The 19,312-nt window shown below is 59.3% G+C and overlaps 1 protein-coding gene across 2 annotated transcripts in view; it reads right to left on the reverse strand.

Moving 5' to 3' along the window:
* Positions 1-19,312, reverse strand: part of SHANK2 (SH3 and multiple ankyrin repeat domains 2) — a 480,608-nt gene that overhangs the window by 251,332 nt on the left and 209,964 nt on the right. For both annotated transcript variants that reach the window (XM_035013495.1, XM_035013496.1), the window contains 2 exons: positions 8,499-8,668; positions 880-993 (listed from right to left, as the gene is read on the reverse strand). In XM_035013495.1, coding sequence (XP_034869386.1) covers positions 880-993; positions 8,499-8,668 — 284 coding nt within the window. The remainder of the gene's footprint in view (positions 1-879; positions 994-8,498; positions 8,669-19,312) is intronic.

Below are 19,312 nucleotides of genomic sequence, written 5' to 3' on the forward strand. Positions count from 1 at the left end.
CCTTCCCTTTCAAACCTGAGCTGAGCACGTCTCTCACCTCGACACCCCCACCATACGGCAAATGTCCCGGTTTCCCAGCTGAGCATCCCCGATGATGAGTCTGCAAAGCCAGCCACGTGCGGGGGGGCGGGGACCACCGTGCTTTCCAGAGCACGCGTCCTCAGGACACCTCATTTCCCGGCGGTGCAGGCCACGGGGCAGGGGACCACCAGCCCGCACAAGCAGACGCAGCGAAGCCACCGGCTGTGTGCTCCGTGAGCCTGGGGTCCTGCCCGATGCCCGCGGAGTGCACGCGCGGACCGGGTTCACATGCTTCCTTTTTCCCCAAGCACCATATTTCCTCCCAAGGCCATTGTATATAAATGGTCTCCTCTTAACATTTTAATCAATTCAATCTTTTGGCAATCGATTTCAAAGCGGTTTTCAGCAAAGGCTATATTTGGAGTTCTGAGAGACGCTGAAGTGATTTCCCTTCGCGAACACCAACCACTTCGGAGCGGTGTTTATCGACACATCAAACCGTGTGGTTGTAACGGAGGGCACGGGAGGGCCTTGCGGTGAACGCGAGCTGCCCGTGTGCGACATGGGTATGAGAGATCGATAACTAGCCTTCCAGATTCAGTCAACCCACGAAAGCCCTTCCCCGATGGCTACAACGAACGATCCAAGTTTTCTGGAACGTGTACTGAGCAGCCCCTTAACTAAAAGCTTCCGCACCGTCTTGCAACCTATTTCTGGTTTGGACAGAGCCCAGAGGAATCGAATCAACCTGTTTCTATGACAGAGAGAAGTCCTCGCTTTGAAAGGCCACCTCTCTCCATAAGCAGGCGCACCCGGGCCCGAGGGCCGCGGAGACCGGCGCCCGCCGTACCGCCTTACCTGCCTGGCTGTCCTTGGGCCTGCACTGCACCTCCTCCACGCACTCGGCGGGGAACCATCCGATGTGGCCGCGGGCGCTGCCTTCCCAGAAGCCTCCTTCACCGATGCTCAGAACTAGAGGCAAGAGGGGGAAGCCGTTAGCAGGCGGACTCGAGGGGCCTGGGGGTAAGCACGAAGAGGGGATGGTGAGAGCGTGGAGCCGTCCCCCAAGCCTGCATAGCCGGCAGCTCTGGTCCATCTGCCGGCCGTCCACACTTCCTTCAACTGTGGACGAGGGGACCCGGTGCAGTGTCCCTCGGAGAGGACAGTGCCGAGGGCGTGGACGCTGGGATCCCCAGGTCTCTTCTGCCCTTAGCATGCAAGTGCCGGCCTCCTGGCATCTTTATCTGACCCCACAAGTCCTGTGACTACTCTGTCCCCCGTCTTGGTGTCCCAGTTGAGATGGCGGAGGGGAACTGCAAGTCGCCACCATCAATCATGTCATGTGTCACAGCGGCGGGGCAGGTCTCCTCCACGGATGGAAGGAACGATGAAGTCATGCATGCCCCTTCCCAGCTGGGGAAGGGGTCCAAGGGTCTGCCTGATCTTTTAGACCAGTTTGGGGAAAGACAACTGACAGCAGGAGATGGAAGAGCAGCGAGGGGCCGTGTGCCAACCCCGCGCTCTGTCTGGCCTTGAGGTGAGGAGCTCTAGGGGAAGGGGGGCCGCTGGAGCCCTGCACCTGCCCATCCCCTCAGAGACAAGGGTGGTGGGCCTGTCCACGGGGGCCACTCTGCACCGTAGAAATGGGAAGACATTTCTTGAAGCCTTTCCTCCAAAATTCGATGCTGCCCCTTATACCCCAAGTAGCCCAGGTCGGGGGATGCACGCAGCTTCCCCCAAGAATCCGGACCTGAGAGGGGCACCCCAGATGGAGCGCTGCCTGGCAGCAAAGGGAGGCCAGGCACCTGCCCATGTGCTGGATGGGCCGAAGCCACACGTCTATCCACGTGACACACAGGAAGCTTCTTAGCCCCCCGTGCCTCGGTTCCCTCACGTGTTGGAGCGGGATACTAATCATAGCGCTACCGTGTGCGAGGCAGAGACACAGAACTCCGTGTGGCACTCCTTCCCTGCTCACGGCTTCTCTCCAGACGGCCCGTCGGGGAGTCAGGGAGGACACACCACGGTTTCGTGTTTGATGGGCACCGTTATTCCGAGAGCAGCGGAAGAGAGGGAAGGCTGAGGGGCCCTGCCCACCGGGTCGGTTTCAGCTCCGTTAGGAGAGGGGGACCCAGCAGGCTGTGTGCTGGATGCGGGGAGAGGCCGGGGGCGGGCCCGGGACATCCTCTGTGCCTGGTGAGCAAGCGCTAGCCGGCGGCCCTCTTGGCAGAGGAGGGAGGAGCAGGGGCACACGTGAGGGGGTGTGCGTGGGACTCTGGGTACCATCTGGAACATGCTACTATGTTTTAGGCCGTCGGCAAGACGGGCCCTCTGCCCTTAGGGAGCTGCGAGCGAGTCCTACAACCGTGTATGCTGGGCCACCGGCCACACATCGGGCTTGCACGCTTGGGCTGTTGTCTACCCCCCTCCCCAGGGCACACCTGTGTCCAGGTGGGAAAGTGTGTTCCTTGTAAGCGAAGAGGGAACTAGGTTGGGTTCACCCATAAACTGCTGATTTAAGGCACTGAAAAGTAGACCAAGAACGAACCCAGTATCCACTCGCCCTACACAAGCCCACACGCTCCGAGGCCACAGCTGAAGCAACGTGGTCGGAAGAGGTGCCCGTCCAGCTGACCACTAACTGGCTACTCCTCCGGGCCTCTCCCCTCCAGAGATACCCGGCCCTGCCTTGTACACTGGGAACCAGTAAGTAGTGGTGCTAGCTTGGCTGCGTGGTCACCAGGCTTGGGCGGGACCCTCACTGCAGAGGCCCCACCCCCTCTGCAAGCTCCGCCCCACCCCTGCCTGCATCACTGAGGAAGGACCTACCTGAGTGCCAGGAGCAAGCCCCTGGGCAGGGACTGCCTGAGTGGCAGGGTTCCCTGTTCTGTGCTGAGCCCCCTGTAGGCCATTTGAATTTTAAGCCATCCTGGGCTTTCCTCCACATAAGCATCACAAGGGGGATCAAGAGCAAGCACACCCCTGTGCCCAGGGAACCCACATTTAGGGAGAGGTGTGTTGAGCTATGCTTTCCCAGATGCACGGGCTCAGCAGTTCACTGGGAACATGAAGACCCCCCTCCACAGCCGAGCAGCTAATATGTGAATACAGCGAGAGTCAGGGCCCAGCCAGGGAGCTGGGGGTTATCAGCAGGACCCCACCCCTCTGGAGGCTGTGAGCTGGGTTTCTCCGGAAATCCTCCCCCGATTTCCTGCCCCTGCCCACCGGGCAGCCAGGCCTCCTGCCTCTGCTATGTACGTTGAGATCCAGGGAGGACAATTCCCTTGGCTCACCTCTGGCTGCCCGTCTCCAAGAGCCGCCAGCCAGCCAGGCAGGATGCCAGGGCCGCACAGCGTGGCCGGGAGGGAAGGAGGCCCCAGCCCAGCATCATGGGCTCCGAGGCAACTGCGAGTGACCCACAAGGCCCACCCAGCGGTCTTCAGACGAGAAGTCCTTTGCATCCGCCCTTTGCGGTGCAAATCTGGGACCGGATTTCCAACATTTCTGTTCTCCATGGGGGACTGGCCCAGCTCCCCGCACAGCCTGCTCTCCTGCAGCCACGGGTGGGCCCCAGCCTGAGACGATGCCCGAGGACACATGCGGAGAGGGGCAGATCCCCTTGTACCATCGCCCACAGGGCTCCTGCCTGGCCCCAGACCCCTCTGCGGTGGCTCGGGTCCACACCTCTGCCTTGAGCCACCTTCCCTCCGCCCCTGGCCTCCCCTCATCCAGGCCGCAGACTTAGGGTCTCCTGTGATTCCACCTTTCACTGCCCACCCCCATGGCCCCCCTACCCCTCTGACCTGAAGCCCCCTCCTCTCACTACACTTCTGTTTCCCATCCATGTCCAAGGGGACACAGGCTGGGAAGAGAACAGAGCCCAGGGCTTGGCTGGGAGCTGCCCTTCCCTGCAAGAGTGGTCGGTCCATCTCCCTGTGCTGACTCCCACTAGAAACCTGCTCCTGCAGACTTGCTGGGGGAGCCTGGCGGGACCTCTGGGAGCCTTCAACCCCCACCCCAGAACACCCTCCTTGGGCTTCCAACAAGCTCAGAGAGGGACTCCGTGCAGGCCGGATGCACAGGCCGCTGGCCCCCCTGGGCCCAGTTTCCCTCCCCAGCATGGGGGCCTCAGTCCCAGCCACCTGCCCACCCGGTCTCAGCTCTCGTCACCCCACAGTGTGGGACCAGCCTTGGGGGCCAGTCTGTGGTCAGCCCCACAGAGCCTGTGGTGGGCTTCTCTGTCCCGAACCAGGCACGGCTGGGAGGAAGGGGGTGCTTGTGGCGTCCATGACCCAAATCAGAGACCGTGATCGAGACTCACCCAGGTGGACGGCAGGAACGCTAGCGCCTCGATGGAGACCCAGCTAGAGACTCCTGTCAACTGGCATGCGGTACGGGGATGCGTGCACTCACTCCCACACCCGCACGCACGTGTGCACACAGGCACACCCCACCTTGGCTGCGTCTCCGAGGATCAACACGGAGACAACCCTCCCACCTTCTGGATTCTTGCTTGTGCAAGCCGGATCTGCAGGCCACACATGCTCCTCAGTCAGAGCTCCTACAGGACAAGTCGGCCGAAGTGGGGAGCACTAAGGACAGCCTCGAAGGACCCCACACTTGGGAGTCTGAGTGCTGCCAGTGAGGCGCGTGTGACTGTCCCTTTCCCAGGGCCCCAGTGTAGTGGACGCTTGGTGCCCTAATTGAGACACCTTCCCCAGGAGACGCACCGTCCCTCAGCTGTTGTGAAAAAGGCTGCCAAAGGCTCATGGCCGACCCCTCTCCACTGAGCTTCCTGCCGGACATGGGAGCCAGCCAGCCTAGCAGGTTATGCCCCGCTTCCCAGGGACTAAGCCAGGACATGGGGTGCCCTCATGGCACACCTGGGTCCGAGCTCCTGCCCCCTTACTGGCCCCAGCACTGCTCTGGGGACAACCAGTGTTCAGTGAGAGGGAGCTGGGGGAATGAATGACCTCCTCCTTCCAGAGCAGAGCATGCTGGCTGACCGCTGGGTGTCCAGACGGGAACACGCTGGGGAGAGAGTAAATCTGCCTCTCGTCTCTCTCCGAGACACGTCGCAACCACAAACATGGGCACAGCCAGGTAAAGCTGGTAGCAACAGACCACGGAGGGAGCAGTCGGGACAGACAAAGCAAGGGGTGGGGGGACAGCATGGGCTTGGAGTCCAGGCCAACTAGATGTGGAGCCCCCAGCCCCCCGGTCATCAGCTGCGGGAGGCTGGGAGGTCTTCACCGGAGTTACCGTGTCTGCGGAAGACAGGTGCTTGGGCTGAATCGTGCCCCCAAATTCTTCTATGTTGGAGCCCTGACCCCGAGCACCTCAGAATGGGGCTCCATTTGGAGCTGGGGTCATTAAAGAGGTGATCAAGGCAACATGAGGTCACCGGGGTGGCCCTGATCCCATGTGACCAGGGTCTTACAAGAAGAGGGGATCAGGACACAGACCCGCATGGTGGGATGATCCCGTGAGGTCACAGGGGGAGGATAGCTGTCTGAAGCCTGCATCTCGGGCGTCAGCCTCCGGGACCGGGAGACAGTGAATCCTACTGTTCAAGCCCCCCAGACTGAGGGACTCTGTGATGACCACCTGAGCACAGCCACGCCTTTGGCCCATAGCTGCTATGAGGTTCATGCAAAACCGTATGCGAAACATCCGGTAGTGTGCGTAGTAAACAGTAGGTGCTCACTGATGAGTCTCCACCTTCGTCTGCTCCTGTCACGTCTCTGACATATGGAGCCCCCAGGTACGAAGTGGCCAGCAACTATCACTGGCAGGCTCCGTGGGGTCTACCAGCATGGCCTGAAGCTCCGCGTGGGTCTTGGGGTGCGGGGCGCCGTGGGCCCGCGTGGAATGAAAGTCTGGGGCTGTGGGCCGACGGCTTAGCCAATTTCAGAGTGGGGCTGGGCAGGGAGACCCGGGTGGTGTGTTGGGGGCCGCGGGGGGCGGTGGGTGGGGTGCACACAGACATGAGAGCAGGCCCCAGGGGGTGGTGCTTTGTCTTCACACGAGCCGCCGGCCTCCCAGGGCTCAGGGGCTGACCGCACATCACCGCCCAATGGTCATCAGAGCTCTTGCATGCAGCAGGTCCGGGGGGCCTGCCCTTCCCAGCTTTCTCAGAATAGCAGCTCTCTGGGGGGCAGGGGGGAGGCAGGGAGGGGCCTCGAGGCCTGGCCTGCCAGCTCTGTCAGGAGCAGGGCATGGGGCCCCTCCAGGACACCATCCGCAGCCGTGGAACAGGGGTCATGCCAGAAAGATGCACGGCCTCGGCAGCAGCAAAAACATTTCTGTCATTCTGCCTGGGGCCCCGTGTGAGCGCCATGGTAGAGCCACCAACCACCCCGTCTGCAGACGCAGCGTCCTTGTCGTGGGGACGACTGGGAACTGCTCACACGTCTGGGAGAAAGTCTACCCTGAGATGCCTTCTGGGACTGAAGTTTAAAATTGCAGGTGGTGTGAATTTCTACATTTATAACTTGAATGCTACTAATGTGAAAGGTGACAAGAATATCGCAGTAAAGTTGACAGGGACAGTGCGGGGACTTGAACTTATAGGTGTGATGGGACGTGGCCCCCCCGGACACCCCAAAAGGCAGCTGTACCCCGTGTGCAGTGGGAAAGGTGCCAGAATGTGCGGAGAGGCAGCCAGGCCTGGTGGGACGCCTGGGGGCCTGTGGGAAGGGAGCTGGGCCAAAGAGCCCCTCTCCACAGCCGGGAGCCTGCACCCTGTCCACAAGGCAGGGCTGTGGGGGAGGGGGGAAGGGAGGGGCCCGAGGGGAAAACCCTCAGTCTGAGCAGCCTGAAGAACCAGAAAGATGAAGCCAGGAGAAAGCATGCGCCCCGGAAACCGGGGGTGTCCCCACCCGGGAAGGAGCCCGAGAGGGGCCGCAGACAGCCTCGTCACATCCCTGACTGTGCACAGAACAAGCACGGAGCTCAGCTCAGCTGAGCTCCAGATCTGAGCTGGCCCGGAGCGGTCACCCAGGCAACCCACCCAAGTGGAAGAAATGCCCACAACTTAACCCGCCTGACATCCACGACACCACAGAAGATCACAAGACACTCGAAGACCCTGTTCTCGCGAGAGGGGAGGAAACCGAGCAAGCCCAGCCCAAGGTGGCCTTGACCGCAGACTGCAGGTGGGGGCCTCCGCGTGCCGAACACACCACACCAGGGACCTAACACAGCATGTGCTTTCAGCAAGCGAGAAAACCCAACAGGGTAACAGGAAGTCTCACGTAAAAAGAAATGATTTAAAAAAAAAACACCAAAACATGTAGAAACTCTAGAGTTTGAAGGTGTGACTTCTGAAATTAAAAAATGCACAAGACGGACTTAACAGTGAAGGGAACATTTCAGAAGAAAGGGTATTGGAAATAGATCAATAGAAGCAATCGAAGGCGAAGAAAAATGTTGGAACGAACATGGAGCCCCTGGGACTTGCGCCTGCTACCAGATGGCCAACTCTGCGCGCACCTGGACGACCAGAGGAGCCGAGGGAGAACGGGGCTCCACCTGTCATCAGAAACTTGCAAATCCCAGCTGAGGTCAGCCAGATTCGTGCAGGGCACAGATGAGGGCGCTGGGTTACGAGCCAGCGCAGGCCTGGTGGTGACAAGGCGGGGCAGACAGGATGTGGCCCTGGCCTGCCGACCTCTAAGGGGCGTACTGTTTATCACCTGCCGTGTGTCTTCTGAAAGCCTGTCCTCCATGACAGGGCGTACACATGGCTGGGCATGCGTGGTGTGCCCTTTCTTACTCTACCTGGAGAGTTCAGCTGCTCCCACGTGGCCTGCAGCCCACACCTGCTGCTTTTCTACTTCCTCCCCACGGCCTCAACACCACAGCCAACCTCCTGCATCGGCCCTAATTATACCCATCTTCCCAAATGGCCTCACATACCTGATTTCCCTACTCAGAAACCATCGCTGGCTCCCCAGTACCCCGGGAACAAAGCCTAACTCCTTGGCCTGGCATTATTGGAGGCCTTCCATGCTTTTCAACCACACTTCCCAGCATTCTGCTTTGGGAATCATTCCCTCCAACCTGGTGGACTTCCTTCCAGGAACGCTGGAGGCCTCCGGGCTGTGCTGGACCATCCCCTAGACACCCCTCCCTGACTCCTGAGAAGACATGTCCAAATCTGACCTGTGCTAGGCCCCGTCCCCATCCCACGTCTTCCCGGGGCCCTCAGGGCTTTTCTAGGTGGAAAGGAGCTCTGCCCCTTCCCCTGCACTTCCTGCAATGGAATCTCATCCCCAACATGCATGTGCTGCTTCCCTAACAGACACCAGGATGGCCGGCGAGCCCAGTCTGCTCCCCGTTCTGCCTGCCCAGGCTCCAGATGTCCCGCAGGGGCCCCGGGAAACAAGGCTCCGACACCGAAACCCCAACAGAGGGTCAGCTGAGGTGGAGGGGGCCAGGACTGACCCTGCCCCGGAAGTGGGGTGGACACTGACCTTTGACCCTGTCGCCGCGGTGGAGGGGGATCTCGCCGTCGACCTGAGGGTGGTATGGCTTGACAACGACGAAGAGCCTCCCCGGGACCGCGCTGTAGAGCTTCCGCTTGGGCTCCGGGTACTCAAAGGCGGACAGCGTGTCCTTGTTGGCACCAGGCAGGAAAGCCGGCCTGAGGGGGAGGGGCAGAGAGAGACCGAGAAGGTCACGGCCTGAGACAGGGCACATCACACTCCAGGCCCGCGGCCGATCTGTTCATGGCCAAGCCGTGGCGCTAGCTGTCCCGTGGGAGCTCCTGACTCTAGACAGAACAAGGACGTGAAAATGCCCGGGGGCAGCGTCCGGGGTTAAGAGACTCAGGTGGTTCCAGCAAATGCACTTCTGGGAACACACCCATGTTTGCACACCCTGTCCACAGCAGCTTTGCTCACAACAGCCCAGAGATGGAAACGAGCTGAGTCCCCATCCAGGGATGAACAGATAAACAGTGTGGTCCATCCACACAGTGGATTACTATGCAGCCGTAAAAAGGAAGGACATTCTGACACCTGCTAAACGTGGACCAACCCCGAGGACATTACACTCAGTGAAAGAAGCCAGTCAGAAAAGGCAAGTGTCCCTGGTATGATTCCATTGATTGCAGGTGCCTGGAGTTGTCACGTTCCTAAGTGGGACAGTGGGCACAGGGGTGGGATGGGGGTCAGTGACTCAGGGTGACAGAGAGTGGACGGTGGGCGCCAGGGCCAGGGAAAGGATGGGGGTCGGTGACTCGGGGACAGAGAGTGGACGGTGGGCGCCGGGGCCGGGGGAGGGATGGGGGTCGGTGACTCAGGGGGACAGAGAGCAGATGGTGGGCACCGGGGCCAGAGAAGGGATGGGGGTCGGTGACTCAGGGGGACGGAGAGTAGACGGTGGGCACTGGGGTAGGGGGAGGGATGGGGGTCGGTGACTCAGGGGGAGTTTCCCTTTGGGAAGATGTGAAGTTCTGGAGGCGGACGGTAGGGACGGCTGCATAACAGTGTGAATGTGCTTAATGCCACAGAATTCTGTCCTCAAACACAGTTAAGGTGGTAAATTGTATGTTATGTGCACTTTAATACAGGGGGCACCTGGGTGGCTCAGTCAGTTAAGCATCTGAGTCTTGACCTCGGCTCAGGTCAGGAGACAGAGCCCCGCATCGGGCTCTGCGCTCAGCGGGGAATCTGCTTGGGATTCTCTCCCTCTGCCCCTCCCCCCTTTCCCACCCACTCACACGCACACCCATTCTCTCTCTTTCTCAAATAAATAAATCTTTAAAAAAAAAAAGAAAAATCAAAGACCCTAGCAATGCAGAAATCGAGGCAGACCTGGTCTCTTGACATTTTATCTCCTCCACCATGTGCACCAGCCACTCCGGATGAGGAAACCCCACTGTCCGAGAAGAGCTTTCACAATCACACGAGCCACCGCCCCAGCCGCCCTGCGGACTTCTCAGCAGACGCGGGGCCGCCTTCTTGCTTTCCGTTATTTAACAAAGAGCAAACGTTCCCACGCCCACGTCCAGGCCCGACAGTGAGACATGCCCCAGCCAGCCCCATGTGGGGCTATGCGTGCTCAAGGGGCAGGCTCACAGAGAAATGGGCCACGCGGTTTCCGGGATGACATCCCCGCACCATTGCACCAGGAGGCCAGAGCTGGCCATGTCCAGTGGGGGAAAGAGAGCATGCCCACCCCTGTTCTAACCAGGGACAGGCCCAGGTGTCACACTGGCTCGTCTTCCTGGGAGGGGGCTTTCTAAAACGCATGTGGACAAAAGTGGGCAGGAATTCCAACCTGGGGAACCACACCGGCGTCTCAGGAGGGGCCCACTTGTGTCAGAAACTCATGGCCACGAAGGACAGGGTCCCCAGCTACGGATCTCCTCTCACCCACAGATCCTATGGCCCAGGAGCCCACGGACGGGGCCTCGAGCATTCTGCGAGGAAGAAGTTCTCACCCGTGGGCAGGAACTGCTGTGGACGGGCTTGCAGGGAGAATTCCAGAAGCTGATGTGAACCCTCCAAGTTCCGTTGGTCCCGTGCTTTACTCAGATCTGTACCCCCGATAAATGACGCCTGGTTTGCTTGTAGAAGCTCACAGAGTATGACCGTGCTGTGTTCTGTACTCCCGACTTTCTCACTCACCGTCACAACTTGGGGAGCCAGCCAGGGGAGCCCACGTCCACACATGCGAAGCCAGAGGCTGTGACACACTCAGTATCTACCCGCATGTATACTAGCATGGTGTGGAGAAGGACTGACCCCAGTGGCCAGAGCCCACCCAAACCCACATGGGGCAGAGGGTGGACAGGAACCTGGGTTGGTCACATGAGCTTTCCTGGGTGCCCACCAGGGCTCAGAGACAGAGGTCCTCTGTCCTCATGCTCTCCTATCCCCAGAGATGCCATTCCTCCCCCAGAGCCTTCTTTAACCAAGTTTAAGCCACAGACGGAGGTCACAGAATCCTGCTGGCCCAGGTGGCCTTGCCCAGTGGCCCCACATGACCTCCTTGTTTAACCTCTCCCTGCCAGCCAGCTACAGATCGATGGACAAGAAAACCCAGATGTTCCCTGTGAGGGCTGTCCTGCATGCCCAGGCACGGCAGGGGCTCCAGAAGCGGGTGACTTTTGCAAGAGGCATGCTGTCCATGGGAGCAGCGTGGCAAGCCAGCAGAAGGGCAGAGAGGAAGGGCGGTCTGGGTCACCTGCCTGTCACATGAGAGAAAGCAGGAAAGCCAGAACGGCTCTGCCAAGTTCCCACCTGAGAGGATGCTGCCAGCCTCCAGGGACACCTGCTCAGGGTATGATTCATTCATTCAATCCGCCTCATCTCAGCCTAACGCAGGGCTTGTTTGGCCCAGGACCGAGAGCTGAGAGGAGAGTAGGGAGCGGGGCACGTGGGGGGCCTCCTCCTCGGCTTCCAGGTGGGGGAGATGGGTCTTGGTGACCAAGGGGACCCAGTTGTTCTGCAATAGGCAAAGCAGCCCCTGCGGCCACTCCACCTGGACACAAGCAGCTCAGAAGAGGCTTGGGGTAGGCAGCGAGGCGCCAAGGTCCCTAGACCTCTGTACGCAGTGGTCAAACTGTCTACATGCCACGTCTGCACCAAGGGATGGCAAGGGTAGGACCCAGTGCTGGGGCTGCAGGAGGGTCCATGTGCGGATACAGATGGAGGGCCCCGCTCCAGGCAGCTTTGACAGCCCCCACATGGAGGTGAGCCCCCTGCAGCATCCCCCCCCTAGCATTCCCCACCTGTTCTGGATTCTTCCCAGAAAGCAGGTCCCCACCCTCGGCTCTCCCCTCCCCGGGTCCCTTCCTATGTGGGCAGCACTGGAAGGCTTACTGGGCCCAATGGAGAGCCACTGCATCTCCTGCAGGGTCTGGGGGAATCCAGGTGGGGAGCCCCTTCCCCGTGGCCCGCAGCTCCTGTCAAGCACGTGTGGTCGAGTTCAGATCCCTCTGGGCCACGTGCTCCCACGTCCCCTCTGCGGGTCACAGAGAGCGTTACTGAAAGCCAGCTCCCAGTGCCTGCTGAGCCAGGGCGAGGGCGCGAGAGGGACCGCCTGCGGGGTTGCCTCCCTGACCTAGAGATTCCCCCCGGGCTGTTCTCCCAGAGCGCCTAGTCCTCAGGGTGGGTGGGGCCTGCTGCCCACGCTGCATCTCGCTGTGTAGCCAGAGGGGGCTGTCCCTAGGACCACCTCTGAAAAGGCTTCCCTGGGGATGCTCCACAGAGCCCTGACCTGGAACAGTTCCTGGCCCCACAGTGGGGTCGGCATCAATGCCAGACTCCTGGCCTGCGAGGCCTTGCATGACCAGCTCCGACCCAGCTCCCCACTTCATCACGTGCTCTCCCCGGGATGCTCTCTGAATTTCAGCTCTATCCTTGTCCCTTTGCTCCTGGACCACTGCATCCAAACTGGACTCTGGCCCGTTCTCCGTGACCACGGCTGCCTGTGGAGCCTAGGGTTCTCCTCCAGGTCACGTCATTCATCTATCCAGGGGCTTATTTGATTATCTAAGGACAGGGAGCACATCCGGCTGTTCTGTGCCAGGAACCCCGTGCCCAGCACACAGTGGGTCCTCAGCCGAGTGGACCTGTAGTGGCCACTCGCAGACCCCTTGGCCTCGGGTCTCCACCCGCTGGGTGACCGTGGGGCGCGGCCCCTGCCGCCTGCAGCCCCGACAGCGGCGGCCGCGTTTGCCCCCGGCCGTGGGCGGCCACGACGTGCACCCCGGCTCCGAGCTACGGAGGTGAGCTGACATTGTAGAAAAGGCGCCTCGGTGCAGAGGCTCCCGGAACGGGCACTTGCCCAGGCTGCTTGACTACCCGTCGTCATCGAAAAAGCCGGCTTTCCACCAAATCAGACGCTTGATGAGAATTGTGATGGGAGTCATCCTGTGTTTGATGAGAGTTCAGGTGCAGTTTGGGCTGGGAGTGTTTTCGTAGTCAGAAGGCACAACCGTCCACCTCTGTTCCAGAGCCTCTTTCAACACTGCCCGCGATGGAGTAAAAACATGAATTTCCATCTTAATGCTCTTTGGAGGCGTCAGAGTCCTTCCAGATCTTGTTTTATGGTATTTTTAAAGCATTCGTCCTTCGCAACCCATTTTGAAAGGACAGTTGGAGGAGTAAAACCATTAGTAGGTCTGCTACCTATTTATTCTCCGGTGGAAACCAAGGCACGCCCGCAGAGCTTGCTGTTAAACGCGACATTCCCACCTTGGGGCTGGAATGTTAAAATGGGGAGCGGAGGGATTTATTAACCCGGGCCTGATTAAAACGTCCAGCAGTAGTTAGTGCCTCAGCCTGACAGGGCTTGTGGACTCCGCACATCGGCGCCCTCCCTACACGTGGTGGGACCCAGGGGGCCAGCCCGTCCCACTGCGCGGCCAGCAGCTTGAGGGACCGTGATAGGTCATCGCCCTGGGTCTTGGGGAGAGAGCATCATCTGAGCCACACTTTGGGCTCCTGGAGGAAGGGGAGTTGTGAACGAAGGGAAGGTATAGTATGATTCATAGACCCTGTTTCTTCGTTGGCTTTCACCCCCCCCACCCCCAACTTGCGTACAAGCTCCTCGAAGGTTGTGCTGTTCATGACTTTATCCCAAGTGCCTAACGGTGCTTGGCACAGCTAGGTGCTCATTCACTCTCTGTTGGGCACATGAAGGGAAGGATGGATGGGTAGGTGGGTGCAAGGATGGACTGGTGGATGGAGAGAAGCAGGGGTGGGTGAAGACGGGGTAGATGGATGGATGGATGAAGAGTTGGATGGATGGATGGAGAGAGGGAGAGGAGGAAGGACGTGCTGGTGATATTTGAACCAGTAAAGTTGGGTTAGAGCACAGCTTCTTCTACCCAAAGTTATTATGAGAGGAAGGAGAGGAATGAGGTAAGAAAAGAGAGAGTAGTTGGGGCGCCTGAGTGGCTCAGTTGGTTAAGTGTCTGCTTTCAGTCAGGTCATGATCCCAGGGTCCTGGGCTCAAGCCCCACATTGGGCTCCCTGCTCAGCAGGGGAGTCTGCTTCTCCCTCTGCCCCTCCCCCTGCTCATGCTCACGCTCTCACTCACTCTCTCTCTTTTAAATAAATAAATAAAATCTTTAAAAAAATAAAAGAGCAGTTAAAGCACCTGGCGAAGCACCTCCCCCCCATATGCACGCATGCACATGCACACACCACATACTGCATGTGCTTGCTCATTGTCACGGAACAGGGTTATATACTCATGATCTTGTCTCTATGCTAATAACCTTGTGTGTCTTCCTAAAACTAATATGTGATTGCATGTCCATTTTCTATTTTTAGCTTGACTCTGAGTTGGGGTTGATGGTATCTATCCATCTACCCCTCCATCCACCCATCCGTCCATTCACTAACCCACCCACCCTCTTATCCAACCACCCACCTACCCATCCACTCATCCATCCAGCCATTTATCCTTCCATCCATTTATCCACTCAACCACTTACACTCTTATCCATCCATTCATTCATCCATCCATTTAACCATCCTCCACTTATCTATCCATCCATCCATCCATGCATCCACCCACATCCATACATTCATCCATCATCCATGCACCCATCTACCCGTTAATCCACTCATCCATCCATCCACCCAGTCACCCACATCCATCCCTCCACCCATCTATCCACTTATCCATCCGTCTGTCCACCCACCTATCCATCTTCCCACTTACCCAAACATCATATTCACTCATCCACACAAATTTCACAAGGACCCTGCCAGATGCCCAGCTGACCACTTACTACAGATGTTAGACAAGTGAGTTAACCTCTTGAAGCCTAGTTCCCCATCTTATAAGAGGGGATGACCCACAGTGACTGGAGAATGAGCCAAGAGGAACTACTCTTGGCAGGTGTTAAGGGAACATTAGCACCATTACCACTCCCTGCTTCTCCTGGAAGGGGGGGTCACAAGCGGCCTGCGTCAGCCAGCGGCTTCCAGCTGGTACCAGAGTATGCGTCACTGGGCAGAGAAGTCAAAGTGAACACAGCTCCGATCTGGGGAGCTCTGTGTCTTGAGCCATTTTGCAGATGGTCAGTTCCCTAACCCATCAGTCCATTCCTGGAAAGGCTTTGTCAAAGAACAGGAAGGAATTAGTCCCTCTAGACCACAGTGCATCCATGGTTCTAGGCACCAGCAGAGATGTTCGATCCCCCACAGAAGCTAAAGCATCTTCTCATTCCAGGTTAATCCGAGCCTCACAAAGCCCCATTTTACAGATGAGAAAATGGAAGTTCATTCCACAAATGGTGACCTAGACACAGAGATACAGAGCTGACCTCACATCTTGGCTCCTTGACGCCAGCCCAGGGCTCCCTGTAGGCTCCCTGCTCCATGCAGTGATGAGCCCGGGGGACCATGATCTCTCCTGCAAGGGAAGGCGTCTTACCCTCACAATGTCCGGTTTTAGGCGCTGCATCCCAGGGCAGCAGGAGCCCGAGCCCCGCGGTGGCCCAGGGTTGGGAGGGCCGTCTGGGGGCACAGAGGGCCAGACTGGGGCCGCCCTATCCTGCCTGCACAGCGAGGATGGTCTGAAGTTCCCTACCCCAAACTGTCAACATTTCCTTGTGATCTGTCCAAGAACAGCCAGATGGAATCCCAACCACGCTGTTTTGGCACGAGAGCTAAATCACTGAAGTCTCAATATCAGAAAATTGGTGGCTGGCTGTGGGGTGACGTGGATGAGTGAACTGAGCCATTTCCCAGCTACCCTGGGTGACCAGGGACCTGCCAGACCTGGGACCTACTAAAATCGGGGTTCCTGGCTTGCTCGGGACAGGTGCAAGGACAGTGTTGTCAGTTTGGTGCTCTGATGAAGACAGCGCCACGTCCAACCCCAAAGGTCCCAAGATCTTATCATCCGCTGACTTTAAAAGTGCAGACCCTACGTCACTCTCTGTACTATCGGTACCATCCCCCCTCTGCCTTGGAGACAGGAAGACGCAGGAATCCTCAGCGCCCACGGCCCTGCGCCCTGCGGCCCCAGCATGGGCTCTGGACTCGGCCCTGCCTCTGTCGTTCCAGCAACAGCACCCTACACTCCACAGCCTCCCCATGAGGCCCCGAGAAGGGATCTGGGGATGGATGGTCATCAGGACGTCCCATGCGCCAGGGGCCCCCGAGTGATGGGGAACAGTTCTGAATTTGCATCCTTCCTCGTACCTCCCACTCTCTGCCCCAGTCACACCGGACCCCTCATCCCCCACCCCGATGCCCAGCTGGCCCACTGCTTTCCCCACTTCGGGATCTCCCCTTCTCTATGGAGCCCCCCATCTCCCCCCACGGAGCTCTGAGCCCTGGGGGGCTCTGTCAGGGGCACCTGTGGCTCCATGCCCTCAACTACATCACCCCTGCGAGCTTACATGTCTCCTGCCCTCACCTCTCGGGTGGGGACACAGCATTCGCCTCTGCATGAGGAGCACGCAACACAGAAGAGGTTGGTAATTCATGAGTTCACACAACCAACCGAGAGAGCAAAGTCTGAATGTCCCCAAACATGGAAGGAGAGAACGCGGCAGGGAAGGGGTGACCCTTCCCTAGGTGCCTGGACATGGATTCCTCAGCAGCCAAGATGCACCTGCTCCCTCAGGGTGGGACCCTGGGCCTGGCCCTACCTCCCCACCAGGTGACAGACATAAACCCAGGGAGTCCCACTCCTCATGGATCCCCCCTCCTGACCTCCCAGTGATGTGCCATTAGCGCCCCAGGCCAGGCAGTGCCTGCTGCGCCGACCGTACCCCGTCCTGCCCCCACCCTGCTGGCTGGAGCTCCCCCCGCCCCGACTCCCTTTCTGGGTCAGGACAGGCACTGAGTTCTCACAGAGGAAACCAGGTCCCTGCTCCTCTGGGGAAGCCAAGCTTTGATCCCCATGGCCCCAGGAAGCAGGGAGAGGGCTCACAGAGGTGGACAGAGACTGGAGCCAGAGGGGCACCACTGCACCCCTTCACACCCACAAGGCTGACAATATGGGAGCCTCATCCCCTGGAAGGGGTGTACATGGCTAGGTGGATTCCCACCACCCCAGAACCTTCCAGGACCCCGTGGAAGGGGGTGCGGTCTCTGACTTCTGGCCTGTGGCTCCACTCAAAAGGTTCTATTCTGTGAGCAAACCTGCTCTGGGATCTGAGGCCCCTGTCTCGGGCTGGCCTTCCTTCCTGGGTGCTCACAGAGGGGCAGGCGCTACTCAGGGGGGCACAAACTGGCAATATTGATGTCACCTTCTACCAGAGGGGCCATAGGCACAGGCTCGAAGCTGGCCCGGCGGCCCCACACCCGGGCCTTCCTCGGATGGCCAAGTCCCCACCCTGCGGGCTGCTGGCCCATGTGCCGTCTTATCCACCCGAAAACCCAAACACCTGCATGGCCTCAGCTTCCCGTGGCCGGGTTCAGGGAAATGAAGGTGACTTGCGTACCAGACTTTGCCGAGCCCCTGCCAGGTTCTGCCAAAAGGCTCAGGCTCAGAGGGAGGCCACCAGCCAACCACGGGCTGTATGAATCTCTCCTACACTCAAAAGCACGAGCCCTCCCCACTATGCTGAGCTAAACCCACCCAAGTGGTGAGCCCTTGATAAGAGGGTGACCAGAATGTTTCCTCGTGCCGATGAGGCCAGGGCAGCCGGCTGGGTCACGGGAGGGGGTCCTGGGCAAGGGGGCCGCGGTTCTTAGGGACCTGGACAAGCCACGCCAGTGGGCCACTAGAGGGCGCCACCGTGGGCACCTGAAGCTGGATTCATAGGTGCTGCAGGTACATGGGTTCTCATCTCTGTGGACCTTCTACCTCCCTGCCTGGCACTCAGGTCAGCTGGTTGTGGAAGGCCAGCTCCATGGAGGACGCCGACCCTGCCCACAGCACAGAGCCCAGCCAGGGAGGGAGCCAGGCAGGGACTGGGGCAGCTGGGGAGAAGTCGGTGCCCCACCGCAGTCTTCCAGTCTGCACCTGAGGGTTTGGCCACACTGATGTGCCCATCGTATTCCTGGCTGGGGTTTCTGGGGCCTCAGCTCGGTGTTCAGGCAAATGGGCTCTGCCTGACTCTGGTGCTAAGTGCCCAGCATTCCCCACCGGCAGAGAGGCAGAACGCGGGGGACAAGGTGGGGGAGCGGAGCCAGAGGACAAATCCTCCTCCCGTCAGGAGGCTGTCTCCCTCTACTGGGCCGATGTGATTTTCTTTGCCTGGACAGTGACACCTGACCCCCTCCAGTGCCTGCCCAACGGGCCAGAGGGTCTTTCTGACAACCCAGAGCAGCAAACGCTTCTGGGGAGCCCCTGTGAGCCAGACACAGCCTCAGGACGTGCAGTGGACGGTTATCAAATTCAACTTACTCCTCCTCCCAAACTACCAGCCCCACTCTTCATAGGAGGAAACCTGGCACAGAACGGTCAGGCGCGGTGCAGGTACACGGCGGGGACGAGCAGAGCTGGGGCAGCTACCCACAGAGACAGAATCCGTAGATGGAGGGGTGTGCAGGGGCAGGGCCTTTCCCTCCACTGCCTGGGGCCTCCTAACCCCACCCCAGGTTCTCCGAGAATCAGTAAGGGCTCTCAGGGCACCCTGGGGCACCCTGAGTGTGGCAGCCGGTTTCCTCCTTGCAAGGGCCCCATGCGTCGTGCCCAGCCAGGGTCCGCCTGCCCCAGGAAGGGGTTAAGCTCTGAGTTATGAAGACAAAGACTGAGTGGAGGGGTTCAGCCACCTCCTTGAGCCCCCACAAGGTCCAGGGGCGATGCTGTGGGGTCCTGTATCTGGCATCCCCCATTACCTAGGCTGTTTTGTATGGCCAGTTCTACGCCTAGGTGTCATTTGAAAGGCCAGACCGTGGTCTCCCAGCCAGGAAGCAGAGAGCCTGCTGTGCGGTTCAAATGTCCACCATTCCCTCACTTCCCAGGGGGAAGCAGGTGCACCCGGCAGGTCCCTGTTAGGATAGGGGAGTGTTGGGGGAAGGATCCCAGCAGCCCACCGCTTCTGTCACAGAGTGGCTCCCACCTCCAGCAAGGGAGCTGGATCCTGAAGAGATAGACACGGGACAGGCAGGCTTGTCGGGGTTGGGGGGGGCGGGGGAGGAAGTCTGGACAAGGCACAGAAGGTAGGGCTCCTATCAGCGGCACCGCTCAGCAAGGCAGGGTGCCGGCCGGGCCAGGACAGATAACAGCCCCACAGTTGGGGGCAATCCTGGGGTCCCGGGCAAGCCTGGATGGTCAGTCCCCCTGCCCACAGCTCTGGGTGACAAAGGCAACAGAACCAGCCAAGTGCCTTTTTTGGTTTTGATGTGGACCTGCGCTC

Source organism: Mirounga leonina, unplaced genomic scaffold, assembly GCF_011800145.1.
Source record: "Mirounga leonina isolate KUSES-001 unplaced genomic scaffold, KU_Mleo_1.0 Mir_166, whole genome shotgun sequence".
Classification (NCBI taxonomy): domain Eukaryota; kingdom Metazoa; phylum Chordata; class Mammalia; order Carnivora; family Phocidae; genus Mirounga; species Mirounga leonina.